This window comes from Triturus cristatus, chromosome 11, assembly GCF_964204655.1.
Source record: "Triturus cristatus chromosome 11, aTriCri1.1, whole genome shotgun sequence".
NCBI lineage: Eukaryota > Metazoa > Chordata > Amphibia > Caudata > Salamandridae > Triturus > Triturus cristatus.
The window spans coordinates 56,019,583-56,035,592 of NC_140594.1; the positions used below are offsets into that span (position 1 = coordinate 56,019,583).

The 16,010-nt window shown below is 44.9% G+C and overlaps 1 protein-coding gene across 4 annotated transcripts in view; it reads left to right on the forward strand.

Annotated features, from left to right (window-relative positions):
- The window catches only part of TBX1 (T-box transcription factor 1), an 89,988-nt gene that overhangs the window by 39,502 nt on the left and 34,476 nt on the right, over nucleotides 1–16,010 (forward strand). For all 4 annotated transcript variants that reach the window (XM_085633393.1, XM_085633394.1, XM_085633395.1 and 1 more), the window contains 2 exons: nucleotides 11,872–12,043; nucleotides 13,444–13,599. In XM_085633393.1, coding sequence (XP_085489519.1) covers nucleotides 11,872–12,043; nucleotides 13,444–13,599 — 328 coding nt within the window. The remainder of the gene's footprint in view (nucleotides 1–11,871; nucleotides 12,044–13,443; nucleotides 13,600–16,010) is intronic.

Consider the following 16,010-nt stretch of genomic DNA (forward strand, 5'->3'; position numbering starts at 1 on the left):
GTTAAAAATGATGGCTAGCATTACCCTTCGGATCAGTGCAGCGTGTTCGCATCATGTCCAGATCACAAGGCTCGGGTTTAGGTCCGGTCTAGGGTCAGGTTGGCGCCTAGGGTAAACATGAGGTTCAGGGTTTGGAATGTAAGGTACGGGCGTCGTTTTCGGTCTTTCCCCAGGTGCATTGTGGAACTCGTAGTTCAACAAATCCTCAAATTCGAAAGCTTCCTTGATTCCACTTGTGGTGACCTGCTGTCCCCACAGACGTGCCAGGAAAGTGCTCGATTCGTTTCCATAGGAATAGTGCATTATGGTCAAAAACACATGGCTCAGTAGCACATGGAATATTTGGCCTCGGTGCACCGCACAGACTGAACTATATCACAGGGATGTTTAAAGTTGCATTGCTTTTAGCATTACCATAGCTTGAGTTTCCTGTTAGGTTCAATCGTAAATATACAAATAAGGAATTCAGACGAGGTCAATTTCAATTAAACCAGTTGGAATTTGTGTTACGGAGATGAAATCTCACGCAATTGTGTTAATTTCACATTACTCTCGTTACGACAAATTCCCAGAGCTGCGCGAGTTGCCACGTTGCTTTTTTCCACGCTGTTCATTGTTCTAAGTAAAACTATAGCGCCTGCACGCAGCGTAAATGACCGCTGTTTGCGGCGCTTGTTTGTTTGTGCTTTTTTTTTTTTTTTTAAGACGTTAATGTGTTCTTGGCTTACAATGGTCACGAGGACGCATTCCAGGCTCAGCTTTTGCTCCAACTGCCAGTTTTGCATTCCACGCAATTGCATGTCAATTTACATCATTTTCCTGGAATTTCAAAGCAAATTACGCACATTTAAACACCCCTAGTTACAGTAAAAAGCTTTGGATTGACAAATATTCAGCCGCAGACAAGCCGATAGCATTGATTAAGTAGTTTGCGTCCAAATCATTTTACAATATCAATCCAGTGACCAGAAGAAAATATGTTTTTTGCCCCTGGCTCTGGCGGGGAAATGCTCCGGGCAGCGTGGCTAGTTTCTTAAAGGCAAACCCGGTGCGTGAAACAGCGTGAATGTAACCATTCGCAAAAACGCATTAAAACATTGTAACCAGTAACTTAACCCAGCGAAGGGTTTCAAGTAAGAACCGGTAAAATCTTCAATGTGTTACTATTTTATGTGTCTCTTTGAATCGGGGTTTTTCCACGTTCAGGGGCATTTGAATCCGTTTTTATTCCCTTTGGAAATCAAAATGGAGACTCCCTTTTATAGAGCCCTTGCAATAAACGCCTCCATCCGAGCAAACTGCATCACCTTTTAAAAGAATCACTTAAAGTGAAATATAATAATACAAACTTGTCACAATGAGCCAATGTTCAAAGATAACAAAAGAGGCACTCTCATATACACACACACACACACACCGCACACACACACCTCATGGCACAAGCGCTACATATGAAACATGTTTGGGGGGTTTTATTACACAAAAATAAGTGGTTAGAGCAAACTGTGAATTAACGAAAACATTTCACAGGTCCCTGTGAAATATTGGTCTCGCCCTCATAATGACCGCACCAGCCCTACTCTGCAGAGAATTACCATTGTCTGCGCCACAAGGATTATGTGGAAATGAAGATGAAATAACATTTCAGGATTATCTACATTTTTTTGTCAAGATAAGGCAACATATATGTCGCTCTGTGATGATCTCTCGCAGAATTACTTGTATCCAGTTGAGGTAGAGACAATGTTTTGTTGGTATCTGCAAATTATGTGGCAAATTATGTGTGACGTGCAGTTCAACAATAAATATTACGTAAATTACTGCAGCCACAGAATCACAGAATTCCACTGACCTCCTTTTTATCAACAATTTAATTATGAAAGCTAATTAGAATGTAAGCACTTTAATTCCAATCCGCGTTTAAATGTAAGTGAACTACTGGGTTGTACGGTTTGCCACTAGTAAAAAGAAGAAAAAACACCCATGTAGTTAAGAATGGGACTGACACCAGCAGATAATGTCTCGTGCGGGACATTTTTTTCTCGAGACAGCCTCCTACTGGGAAAGTTGTGCACAATTTCACACCAGCAAAATTTGCACAATTTCGCAAATTTCGCGTAGCACAAAATCAAAACCTGTGACTTTCTGAGATATGTGCTCCTTCTGCTGGGACCGGTGCACGGCCTTGGGGTCAGCCAGCCCACTTCACCTCAGCACCCTCATCCTTTAAAAGAGGGGCGGGTGCTTAACTTGCACTATTACAATGCTGGGCGTTTAATTACATTGTAATCCCGTGGTTATAGCTCCTATATTACAAGACTCAACCATCCCAAACGGGTAGGATGGCTCGGTGGACTAGATAGAATAGATAGATAGATAGATAGATAGATAGATAGATAGATAGATATCGTACACTGTCATTTCTGCTGAATTAAACGTGGGGCATTATGAACACCTCCAAGGTTGCTATGTAGACGAAAGCCCACATAATATTATGCAGGACAAATTATCCTGAATTTTAGATTTCCTTTTATGCTGAAACCATGCAGTCGGAGGGAAGAAAGAGGGCCAGTCTAGTTAGAGTAAGAAGTGGGGGTGGGTGGGGTGGTGGACGGTGCTCATAGACTAAATTAGCAAGCAGGGGCCAGAGGGCAGACGACCCCCACATCAATCAGAGAAAAAAAATGAAGAGGTAGGCAAACAGAAGATGAGTGAGTGGAAACAGTGACAACACCGCAAAAACAGGAGGAAACGGTTTACCATTAATTTTGAAAAATAACATTTTGACTGTGGTTTTCTGGTGCTTTCCATAGCACAGAGGCCTCGTGTGCACGTGTGCAAATCGTCGTGAAGTCCGTGTGCACTTCAACGCCTGGGCATGCTCAGATCTGCCTCTGTGCCCCCCCCCCCCCCCCCCAGCCCCCCTCTCCTGGCTGCGGCAACTCTTGTGCAAATACCTTTGCAGGGTGTTTAGCGGATGGCACCGTGTGGTGTCTCCTCACACCACGAGTATATGTTCAGTAAAGGACATCTGGCGTCCTGCCTAGAATATGCAAATCAGAAAAAATCTAGCGCTCCTCCGCCCTCCGCCCAGAATAGGCCGGAATCCGCCTGGATTTCGAGAAGTTGCCCCCTCATGTAAACAGAATACGTGATTTAAAAACACTCACTAAAATAACCATGTTGCATTCGTATGATTTGCCTTCTGTGTAAACCGTGCTAAGGAGCACGTCATAAAAGGAAAACGGACTTCACAAATGTATACAATGGTGTTGTATTGTTCTTAAAACGTGTGCCTAGCAGTTTTGGGACTTTAATTATTAAAAAAAAAAATCCTCACAAAACTATTTGAAATGTAGTCAATTATCAAAATATGCCCTTTAATATTAGCCTAAAAAAATCATATTTTATATGATGTCGTCCTTTGCTGACTGGTGGTAGGTAATACTGAACGTATTAAAATGCTAACGTGTTCATTGTCTACTTACAAACTTAAGCCGTAGAAATATCACCCGTCAGCACGTTACCCAAGGGCGCGCGCGGCGCTGTGGACTTCTAGGCACATCCAGCAGGTCTTAACGCGACCTTGGACTCCCCCAGACTCTTTTCACCGGTCTCGAGGCTCGGAGGACCCGCAGGGCCGGGTCCAGCACTCGCTTCTGATGGCACCGCTTTTACAGCGCTTGCAACGGTCAGAAATACTACAAAGCGCTACATGAAAGGGACAATAATTATTATTGTATTATTACCATTATGATTACAATGAATAATACAGTTATATGATAATAATAAGAGCACCCCTCCTCCGCACTTCCTTGTTCCACCCTGGAAACGTCATGCTGTTTTATAGACATTTTGAGGTCACCTATACGTAGGGTGACCAGACGTCCCGGATTCGCCCGGACAGTCCCGGTGTTCCGCCTGCAGTCCCGGCAGATTTCAGCAATTTTAGCTCTTGTCCCGGTTTTGAGAGGGGGTCGACTGAAAACAGTAAGAGGCACATTTTGGGGTTTTCTCAGGCTGAGCTAGTTAGCAGCTGTTATAAGTCAGCAATTTGATTAATAGGTCTGATGTTGGTTGTAGAAATTACATTTTATTTATTTTCTTAATGCATCGTTTGTTATCCTATGTTGATGGGAGCTGTCATTCTGCGCCAATCCGTGGATGAAAAATTGTAGTCCTTCTTCTATGTTTCCGAAATGTCCCGGTTTTGTGTTCACAAGATCTAGTCATCCTACCTATACGTCAGTCAAGTGCGGTGCAGCCAAGCGTCGAGGTGCAGTGTGAGTTTTTTTCGCCCTAGCCGGCCTCTGTCATACCACTGACGTCACCAAGGCCGAATGGCTGGCCCACGACGCCCCCCGTGCGGTGGGCTCCTGGGTGGGTGCTGTCCCTACGCGCGGGTGCATTAGATAGAGGGATGTCCAGATCAGGTGTCCACTGCATTCACACCACCCATTCCTAGTGGCGGCGCCTTTCTCGGTAGGGTGCAGAAGGAAAATGAAGGTGCACGCGGCCTCAAGCGCCTTGAGGCCTCCTGCGCCTAACAGCTGTGTATAAAACTATATTTAACCCAAAATAGTGCTGCAGCCCTGGTTCCTGTGGTGCCAAAGCGCCACGCAGGACAGGGTGCAGACGGGCCTTTCATTCTTGTACATACAAGGCCACCCAAGCCCCCTACGCGCACAGCACAGCCTTATCAGCCGGGCCAGAACGAGGGAAACCCTTGGGCGAGATATGAAAAGCGCCCATTGTTCTTCGAGGCGCACTTAGGGTCCCTGCGCGCCCCACGTGCGCTCCGGGCCGGGGATTACTCGGCGCTCGCTGTGTTTTTCCAGCAAGTTTATGCAGAATACATGAGAGTTCCAGGGCAGGATATGTAAATATTTAGACGTTTTCCAAATCTGGGGGAGGGAGGGAGGGTCTTTGCAGCGGCGAGGCTGCCAAGGGCACTGGACGCCAGAGCAGAGCGCAGGGCATGAGCCAGGGAGGCGTGCGCTGCGCTGTGATGGAGCGCCCCCTGGGGGTGAGCTGGGGTTACGGAGAACATCCACTGACGGCCGGCACTGTTTCAAGCTGCGGCACAGACACTTCTGACTTCACTCTCAGCACATTTCTTCATTTTGTACCGATTTTAGACATTTTAGAAATAAACCATAAATTCTGTGTCTGCCTAAATTTCCGGGTCGAGGGAAGGCGTGTTGAAATATCAGAGGAGAACGAGGAAGTACAGGGGCTAATGACGTGCAGAGACGTCTATTACCACAGGCTAGCACCCCTACAAGCTAGCCAGGAACCCTACAAGCTAGCCTGAGGTACTACCTGAATTTAACAGCAGGCCAACACACAGCACTGCGCATGCGCAGGGCCGTCTTTGTCCAGGTCACTAAGGCACCACTGACTGTACTACCCACTATACCCAGGCCCACTGGAAATATGCGACAGGGGAGGACCAAATCATGCGGCATGGTTTACTAATTTGTGTGGCAAGAAATTAGTTAAATTATGCAGCATAATGCTGCAAATTTTGTGAAAGTATTACATCATTATTGTGTCATTCTTACACATGTTAACACTACCGTGGCAAAGTTTCACCTTATTAACACCAGTTTGCATCACAAATAAAGCAATAAGCAGCACAAAGGTGACCAGTGAAAGTTTGCGTAATCCCTTCCACTGCTCAGCAACACATAATGCCGCATTTTTAGTAACTTTTGATCTCTTTGGGCTGGAAACTATCTTTTGTTTGGTAAAATCTGAAGTTTATGCAGCAGATGATGGATTTTGTGGCAAATGCTGCACATCCAAGATTATTCTGAAAATGCTGCGGCCATAAAGTCACATAATTCCAGTGGCCCTGCGATGGCCGAATGCAGCAGCGCGCGCAGTTAGATAGATGTGCAAAGGGAGCAGAGTGCAGACACCCTGGGATTATGATGCAGAAGTCAGTGAGAGACGCGTGCGTGGGGAGATGTGTGAGGGGCGGATCCTCGACATTACTCCCTCCTGTCCCATATACCTGAAGTCAGCAAACACATGTGCCGTGTGAGATCTAGAAATATGCAAAGGCATCCTGAGGGTACAGGGGTGTAGCTTGGGGGAGGTGTTACACCCCCCCCTAAAAAAATATTCTGTAGTAAAGAGTTGAGTACAAGGGCTTTCAGTCGGGTATGATAAAGTGTCTGTAGGATTTCACCTGGGATTTTTACATGCCTCCGCTGACCCACAAACACACCCAGACACACACACATACATACTCTTTCTCTCATCTCTGTTTTGAAGGCAATAAAAACATTGATTAGTTTGAAAAATGTTGTGTTTCAAGTGGCCCTAACAATCCACCCTCCTCTCTCTTCATTATTTTTGGCTTGTTTAAGAAATTTTAATATCGTTTTCACTCTAGTGGCGAAGCGGCCCCTCACATGGGGTGCTTTATAGTTAGGAGCAGGGGACAGGTGAGAGGAGGGGCACACAGTGGGCGGGGTTAGTGGTAAAAAGTGACTGGTGATGGGAGGGCACCCATTGATCTGGTGGCTGGTAATTGGAGGGCACCCATTGGTCCGGTGGCTGGTGATGGGAGAGCACCCATTGGTCCGGTGACTGGTGATGGGAGGGCAACCATTGGTCTGTTGGCTGGTAATTGAGGGGCACCCATTGGTCCGGTGGCTGTTGATGGTAGGGTACCCATTGGTCCGGTGGCTGGAGATGGGAGGGGCATCCATTGTTTCCGTGTCTGGTGATAGGATGGGCATCCATTGGTTTGGGTGTTGTGGAAGGTTTACCTTGTGAGATCTCCATTTTCCCAGGCCTGAAGTATGGTGCGAGCTCAGGGGGCGCCTTCCAGCCTCCGCCACCTCGCCTCGTTGTCCGCTGCTTCCTGTAGCTGTCTACGAGGGCATCTGAATCATACCTTTCTTGTTTGTTTTCATTTTGTGCTGCTGATACAGTAATATTCTGGTGTGTATTTTATTGTGTCCTATTAGGGGTAGGCGCGTGGTTGACATTGATCAAGGTGTAAACCATTGCTCATGGTATGAGTCATATTGATACATTATTTTACTTCTGTTGGGGGCTCAGAAGGCTTCTTGGCGCTAGTGCTGGGGGGTGGTAACAAGGTTTGGGTTTGATTGCCTGTGCCAAAAGTCAGTGTTCTGCCCAAGTTGCTCAAAATCAACTCTCAGAAGGGTGTGTGGGGGGGGGGGGGTGACACTAGGGGGTAATCTTCCATCATGGTTTGGGCCAGCTGGAATTCTTGGACTGGACACCCCGGTGGGGAGTTCAAAATTAAAGGAATAATTTGAGATATAACTCCTGCCAAATTTGAAAAGGGTGTGCCGCTTGTCCGTGTGACCGGTGATGTAGCGCGTCTTGGGTGGCGATGGAGACGGTGTGGAACAGAAGTCTATTGTAAATTGTGTGAAGTTTAATAACTGCAATAACTTATGAAGTCTTGCTTGAAGGATGACGTGATTATAGTTCGATCCCACCCGAGAGTTGAATTTCTAAACCACAACAACTGTTTTTAGGCCTGTCTTCGTTCCGGCGCTGGCCCCTCGCGCCGAGCCTTGCGCCGCGCCTTGTGCCACTCTTCTGCTGAGATGTCAACACACTGTACATATTTCCACATATTTTTCAGCAGAATTGGACAGCATCGTCTAGAAGGGGCATCAGACAATCTCCCCCCAGGCTTGAAACTGGCTGATTTAAAACCACATTCTACCCCCCCCCTCTCCACCCTATGTAAACACTCTTTAAACGCCGACATTAAAAATGAGGTTATTGAACTAAGATACAAGCTGCTGGAGGCAAGAGACCAGCTGGCATTATCTTTTGGTGATGATCAATAAATATTTAATGGGTGAGAAAACTAGGTTTGTGTGCCCTGCTATCATACCACCAAACAGACTCGGTTTTGCAGGTCATTCACAAAAATGTGTTTGGAAATCTGGATGAACACGTATGTGAAACGTCATTCAGAGTTCCCTATATGAATAGATTTTTATTTCAACAAATACATGTGTTAAATTATTAAAAATCCTGCATGCCTTTTTTGACTACCTTGAGGATTCGATTGCACAAAATAACTTGGTCTTATCTGCCGTTTACAACCACATTGTGGCAAAATATGGTACCTCCTTTTCATAAACTGCAAGCAATGCATGGCTACATAAAAGGGCCATTTAGTGGAAATACAAAAGTACAGTTATCTTTACAATTCATCACCCACAACCAACAGCAACGCACATTCTAGAATGTGTCTTTGTTTGAAGATGTGCAGCTGGCATTTGGATTCCTGAATGCACCTTTTGTTGAGTGACCTCTGGTTGGTGTTTGATTTCAGAATATCATGTTGGTTGATGACGTCTGGCCGGGACTTCAGAATGTCCTTCATTTCGCGGTGGCTGTTTGTGTGTTGGCTTTCCAGAATTTCCATAGTTTGAGGTGTGGATGGGTTTTGAATGCCAGAATGACTCATTGTATTTTCAATGGTGTCTGCTTGGGACACGACATACATTTCTTTGCTGATGTCTGATTTAATTTTTTATTCTAGAATGCTCCTTTATTCGATTGCAACTGGTTGGGTTTTGCATTCTAGAATGCTCCTTTATTCAATGACAATTTGATGGGTTTAGCATTCCAGAATGCTCCTTTATTCAATTGCAACTGGTTTGGTTTTGTATTCTAGAATGCCCCTTTATTCGATGACATCTGGTTGGGTTTTGCATTCCACAATGCTCCTTTATTCGATTGCAACTGGTTTGGTTTTGCATTCCACAATGCTCCTTTATTCGATTGCAACTGGTTGGGTTTTGCATTCCACACTCCTTTATTCGATTGCAACTGGTTTGTTTTTGCATTCTAGACTGATTCTTTATTTGATGACAACTGTTTGGGTTTTGCATTCTAGACGGATTCTCTATTCAATGGCTTCTGTTTGGGTTTTGCATTCTAGACGGATTCTCTATTCAATGGCTTCTGGTTGGGTTTTGCATTCTAGACGGATTCTTTATTCAATGGCTTCTGGTTTGGTTTTGCATTCTAGACGGATTCTCTATTCAATGGCTTCTGGTTGGGTTTTGCATTCTAGACGGATTCTTCATTCAATGGCTTCTGGTTGTGTTTCGCATTCTAGACGGATTCTTTATTCAATGGCTTCTGGTTGGGTTTCGCATTCTAGACGGATTCTTTATTCAATGGCTTCTGGTTGGGTTTCGCATTCTAGACGGATTCTTTATTCAATGGCTTCTGGTTGGGTTTCGCATTCTAGACGGATTCTTTATTCAATGGCTTCTGGTTGGGTTTTGCATTCTAGACGGATTCTTTATTCAATGGCTTCTGGTTGGGTTTTGCATTCTAGACGGATTCTTTATTCAATGGCTTCTGGTTGGGTTTTAAATTCCAGAATGACCCTGGGTTTCTTCGATGGCATCTTCTCGGTCTTACATTCCACGATGTACATTTCTTTGCTTATGTCTGATTTGTTTTCAATCCAGGATGTCCCTTTATTCGAGGCTTGGGTTTTGAATTCCAGAATGTCTTTATTTGCCAACGCCTAATTAGATTTCAAATTCTAGAATGTTCGTGTGTTTAGTCTGGTTGCTGGTAATTCTAGAATGCACCTTTGAGCGATGACATCTGGTTGGCTGAATGTCCGCCACCGGAGAGGTACGTGCAGGCATTCAGAGCACCACCAGAATAGTTTTCAATTACATATTTTCAAATAATTGTGTACAGGGCATATTTAGGTCTTAATTTTGTTATCAATATAAGATTCGCCAAAGTTTAGATCCTACTGACTCTGCTCATGGGACACGCTAAATATATATATTTTATTTATTTTGCTGTGATATGAAGTACATGGAAAAAGGAGCGACGGAAGAACTGAATTATGTGTGTTGGCCTCTCCTGGGCAGAAGGTGTTTTTGGAGTGAATCGGCATAATTGTGATAAGTAGAGCATAAAAGGGCATTGGAGGCTCCTATGGGAAGATGTTTAGAACCTGCTGGTGCTGAGTTTGATTTCAGGGAATATTTTTGGAAAGACTTGGAGTTGTGATGGAGAGGTGCGAGTCTAGGAGGCAGGAACCTGGGTTTCGCTAAAAGTCCCGCCATGACGGGAGATGCCATATATAAAGGTGGGTTGGACATGCCTGATGGCGAGGGCGCTTTTGAGAATGTGAAGGGATAGCTTGTGTTACACAATGTGCTCTGGGAGACATGGGTCCATAAGGGGGAGCAAAGAAAGAGCGGTAACGCAATCTGGGGCCAGGGGGTCTCTTATGTATGGGAGACTCTGGGCCCTGTAAGAAGAGGGCAGTTAGGTGTTGACAGAGTTATCAATTCAAAACCTTTTCAAAGTAATGCCAGCTCCTCCCAGGGAAGCGTCACCATGTTATATGCAACATAGAAATATAAAATGGGGAAAATAACATTCAGGGAGAGAAGCGGTGCCAAGCGGTGTGAGTCTGACCATGCATCACATATGGCAGGAATATGAAAAGTATATTGTGGAATTCTGCCATATTGAGGTCTGGTATGAGACTGAATTCAAAGTTTCAAGCGGTATATGATGAAAGAGACATAATTGAAATCAGACCTGAATATACCCAAACGCTGCCTTAAAACCATATCGATCACAATCGCCCTGTATAACTAACGACAAGAAGGCACTATAGATCTGAACTCAAAACTAAAGGCCACATATAAATATAAGCACAATATCTGACCCACATCTTTATTAAAGGCAACAAAAACACAGCGGTAGTCAGTCTTTACTTTATTCTTACGTTATCTTATTATTATTATTTTTTTTAATTAAAACATTGAATCAGAATATTAAGTCATTATCAGCATACTACAATTTATTTTACATTTGTTAAGATAGTAAGTTTTCATTTAGGGTCAATGTTTATCTGAATCAGCTTTTGAGGAGCACGTCAATTGCTACTAATATGTATAATACTGTTCAGTCAAAAGTAAATATTTGAATTTTGCCACCATTGTCTAGTGCTGAATTTATATTATATGAAACACTTACGGGCATATTTACAAGCCCCCATCGCCACCAGACGTCACTCTTTTGACGCTGTGGTGGCAATACGGTCTTCGTCTCATTCACAAGGCAGCGTTGAGCCATTCAAGGTGGCTTAACACTGCCTTGTAAATAAGGCCCCCTTCCGCGCTATACTTGGAGTAAAAGGGGTACGCAATGGTTGTTGCAGTGGGCGTTCCGCTGCAACACCCATTGAGTTTGACGCAGCCCAATATTTACAAGGGTGGTGTACATATGGGTCAGCACCAAAATTAAGACCAGGGAAACTGGGTTTTAACAGAGCGCAATGAGGAGAAATGCTTTATTTCTCATTGTGCAGGACACATAAAAACAGCAAAATGCCGTGCATGATTGTTTACGTGCAGAAAGATGACTACTATCGCAACTAGTAACTATAGTCCTGGGGTCGCTAACGCTAGGTAATCCAGGAGAGAATGAGACATGAAATTGAATCGTACCTCGGCTTTTTCTTTCTTCTTTTCTTACCTTCCACTTTCTTGTACTTTTTTTTTTTTAAAGGATAGTCTTCAGTGGTCACTTATCCTAGGAAGTGATGCGGGAAAAGTGTGTTTCTTAATACAGATCTGAAGCTGGAATCTTAAGAACCAGAAGTGGCGGTCATGAATAAAGGAAGGAATGGCCGACTCGAGGAAGTTGATGTAGTGCCGATGGACAGTAATGGTCACGCCGAGGCGATGTCTTAATGGCGTTAAATAGATGAGGGGTGGCTAGGCAGAAATTATTGGTCGAGGTTCTTCTCTGTCTGTCTATCTGTCTGTCTATCTATACTCACCATCATCCCTGCCCTCTTCTGCCCAGGTATGCTTTCCACAGCTCTTCGTGGCTTGTGGCGGGAAAGGCCGACCCTGCCACGCCCGGTAGGGTGCATTACCACCCGGACTCTCCTGCTAAAGGCGCCCAGTGGATGAAGCAGATTGTGTCCTTTGACAAGTTGAAACTGACCAACAACCTACTGGACGACAACGGGCACGTGAGTAAAGGGGGGAAATGGGTGGGCATATGAGTGAGTGGTGTCCTGTGTGGGGGTCTGGACAAAGGGCAGAACATGTGAGGCGTGTTTTGAATTGCTGCGGTTGACCAGCACATACCATCATATTAACTTCACGCAGCTATGTACAAACTACCAGGGTGCTACACCGTAGGTGCACACAGACTCAGATAGGCACACAGATATGAGACACAAACTCACATAAATCTTCACAGACTGCCATGTTAACGCACAGAGACACATATGTAACACATACAATGTTGGTAACAGTGGGGTTTATAATTAAATAACATGTGATGTTTACTTCCACTGGCCCTTGGCACATACATTTGTTTACGGCAAGAGGTCCTTTTTTTAATAAAACATGTTTGTTATGATGTGTTATGTTTTGTATTATTGAAAAATTAACATAAGCATTGGGGAGATTGTATTCCTACGCTACTTTATATCTGTTTATACATTAATCTATATCACACACATGACTTAGGCAGCGGCTGCAACTTCCAACAGAAGGCGAGAGACAAAATTGTTTCTTGGAGAGCAATTTTTGAGGCCTTAAAAAATGTCTCTTCGAAACCAGGCTTCCCCAAACTTCCCTAAAGAACAAAGATTTGCCAACCCTGAATTATTTTGTAGATGTATGCAAAGTTTAGCAAAGGTGAGATCAAAGTTGAAAAGGGGTGTGGTGCCAAGAAGGGCTTCACCATTCAGTGAAAAAAAAGAAACTTCTTTGGATCAAGGCTAGTAAAAAACCACCCAAAAATTTCCAGTCAGCTTCAGGTAACGCAACAGATTTTGAAAGTAGAAAGGGTTATTTAACAAAATTCCTGGACGCTAAATATAAACGCCTTCAAATGACTGTTCGCAGATGAGCCAGTCGCCCTCCGAAGTTCTGCATGTGCCGATAAATTCATTTAGCGTATATCACTTTTCAACCCTTTAAATGTATTACTCAATAAGTGTTAGATTTATCAATGTTTTAGTTCTCCAAAGGCTTGTTTAGCTACCTCTTTCATCTCTCCTTCCTTTAAATTATTACCCTCTCGCAAACACTCCTTCCTTTAAATTATTACTCTCTCGCAAACACTGAGTACCGATGAAAGATTGTAAAATTTAATTGAATCTGAGTTTGGAGATGCAATTGATACTTCTAATTGATCTTAATTAGAGATAATTTTATCTAAGATGTTTGTATCTTGTAGCTCCATAGTTTTCATGAGAAGAATGATATTTACTCTCTCCTCCCGGATACCCTAATGGTTATCGGTTTCCATTCAGCCGTTGATAAGATCTCCGTAACATTGATGTCCAATTGATGCTTTTTGTGATGGAGTTTGAATTGGAGCTAGAGAGAAATAACCCCCCCGTGCTTTCCCCCCCAGATTATCCTGAACTCCATGCACCGGTACCAGCCCAGGTTCCACGTGGTGTATGTGGACCCCCGGAAGGACAGTGAGAAGTACGCTGAGGAGAACTTCAAGACGTTCGTCTTCGAAGAGACCCGATTCACTGCAGTGACCGCCTACCAGAACCACCGGGTGAGTGGAGACCGGCTGAGTGTGGGTTCCACCAGAACCAATGGGTGAACGGGGGTGGGCGGGATCAGATAGAACCACTTATGGGAGAGAGGTTGTTGTACTTACCCGGGTTCTCCAAAGTCAGTCTTGGAGGGCCGGATCCATGCCAGATTTTTAATCCAACTACATTTATCTAAATGAGGATATGCTAAAAATTTGCCATGATTCCGGCACCCCAGGACTCATTTTGGAGAACCCTGGACTATAGCAAATAACATCTCTGGCTGAGCTGTGAGCTGTATCAAGCAGAGCGGCTGATGTCTCGCTCTGAACAGCCAGGTGATCAAGGCTGGGTCACACGGGACCACAGGCCTAGGTGGGGGGCTTCCTGGGGCCCACAAAACCTCTGGGTGAGTGGGGTGCCATTGAGACTGGATCAGGGACAGCTAGTGGCCAAGCAGAACTGGAACTCATACTCACTGAGTCTTACGTGAGCGGCATTAGGGGCAGGTATGGGCCGGACACAACCGCCACTAACCTGCGCATGGGGTCTGTGCTCCGGCAAAGTGAACCACAGGTGAACAGGGATTTACCAAGCCAGGCAGAACCACTCTGGGAGCCGAGCTGGGCCTGTCCTGCTGATGTGGAACCGCAAGATCAGATGCGCTAGGAGGACTTTATCCGCGCCCAGAGACCGTGGAAGCATGAGGCTAGGACCAGCCCTGCATTCTAGAACACAATGGTGTATCTGATAGTTGTTTAGAAATGAAAAAGTATTTTTTTTTTTTTAAATAATTTTTTCTAAAATCAAAGAAAGATCCATGACTTTACAATATCACAAATTTTCTGTACTGGGCAACTGACCCCCGCGCCATGGGATATGGCCACCCTTTTTACCGTCTCCCACCCCTCTCCAAAGTAACCCTCCCACCCCCGAGAATGGGGTGACATTATGTCCTGTTGTGGTAACAGAAACCAGTCTGTGCTTCGTGTCTGCGCGGAGCTACTCCGACAAAGGCCCCAACAGGACCACAGACATGAAAAGGTCCTGGTGCAGCTGTGCTGTTTTTCAACACCCTAAAGCCAGCAGCCAGCCCTCCTTCCCCTGGCAGCCATTTTAATGCATGATGGTGGGTGATGTGTAAATGGTAAAACATACACTCCTTTCCATCTACGACAGTGCCCGCCGCCACCCCCCACTCTGCCCCCAGCGCCTTGGAGCTCTTACGGGTGAGTAGTCGCGCTTTACAAGACCCCTGATTGATTGAGTCACTGCTGTAAGGAACCACCAAGATGCAACACACACAAATAAAGGGGCAAAAACAGGAGGAATCCACAACTGACATTCACTTGTTCAGGGACTTGGGTGATTGAAGTGGAAAGTAAAAAAGGTGCCTTGTTCATGCCCAAGCTGCGGGTGTCTGGGCCAGGGTCCAATCACGCCCAGGGCGGAGCCACCGGTGCTTCTGGGCCTTTAATATGTGTGTTTAATGTCTCTGCTGGTCGTTAATGGATTTATAATTCTTGCCAAGCAGCAGAAGACAGTTTAGAGCGAAAGACTAAAACCCTCTCTGCAAACAGCAGGGCTGCAAACGTCTGTCCGACCGAGAGGGTGAGGAATGACACGATGTTTGTTTGACATGGGAAAGGAAGACAAAACGACTAATCTCCTACCGCTCAGTCTCAGGCAAAACCTAAAAGCCATCTTCAGATGCAATTAACAGCAAATTTGTTCTCTCTTAGCCAACCTTCACGCTTCCTGTTGGCCTGTCACGCTCGCTTCTATCGATATTGGTTTTTCAAACTCTGATTTTTTTTTTCCCCTTCTGTTTTTGGAGCCAGGGGGGAGTTACAGTTTCCAGCTGTTTTTCTTAGGAAACTTTGACTTATTGTCTTAGGGGAGCGCGTCTCCCCTTTCCAGCGAGCGATGTCACTCATGTGGAAACATAACATCAGGATGTCGAATAATTAAAGAGATTATAATGCTGTTGGGGGTCAAGCCATGGCGCCCGGGAGGAGCCATCTTAGATTTCAGACTTGAACGCGGGATCAGGAAGAGGGAAGCCAACGCTTCCTCTTCTGTGAGTCTTGGGTGCCTCATATAAGCCTTTCATAGACTCTAACATTAATTTAATACCCTCCATATTAAATATAATTGCACCCATGACCCTGAGACCCCATTTCCTTCAGCTGAAAAGAGACAGCCTGCAGAAGGCGGCCATTTTGTTTAACCCAAGAAGGAATCGGTGCAAGGGGGGTGCTGTCTAGGAGACCTTGACACAGGCACCCAAACTTAGGATGACATCTTTGCTGTGTCCCTCCCTGTCCGTTGCTATCCTGATCGTCAACTACTGCTTGTCTATTTTATTTTAAAAAGAAAGATAGTGGTGGAGAATTGTCAGCTATGAAACTTTGATAGTAACTAATGAAAG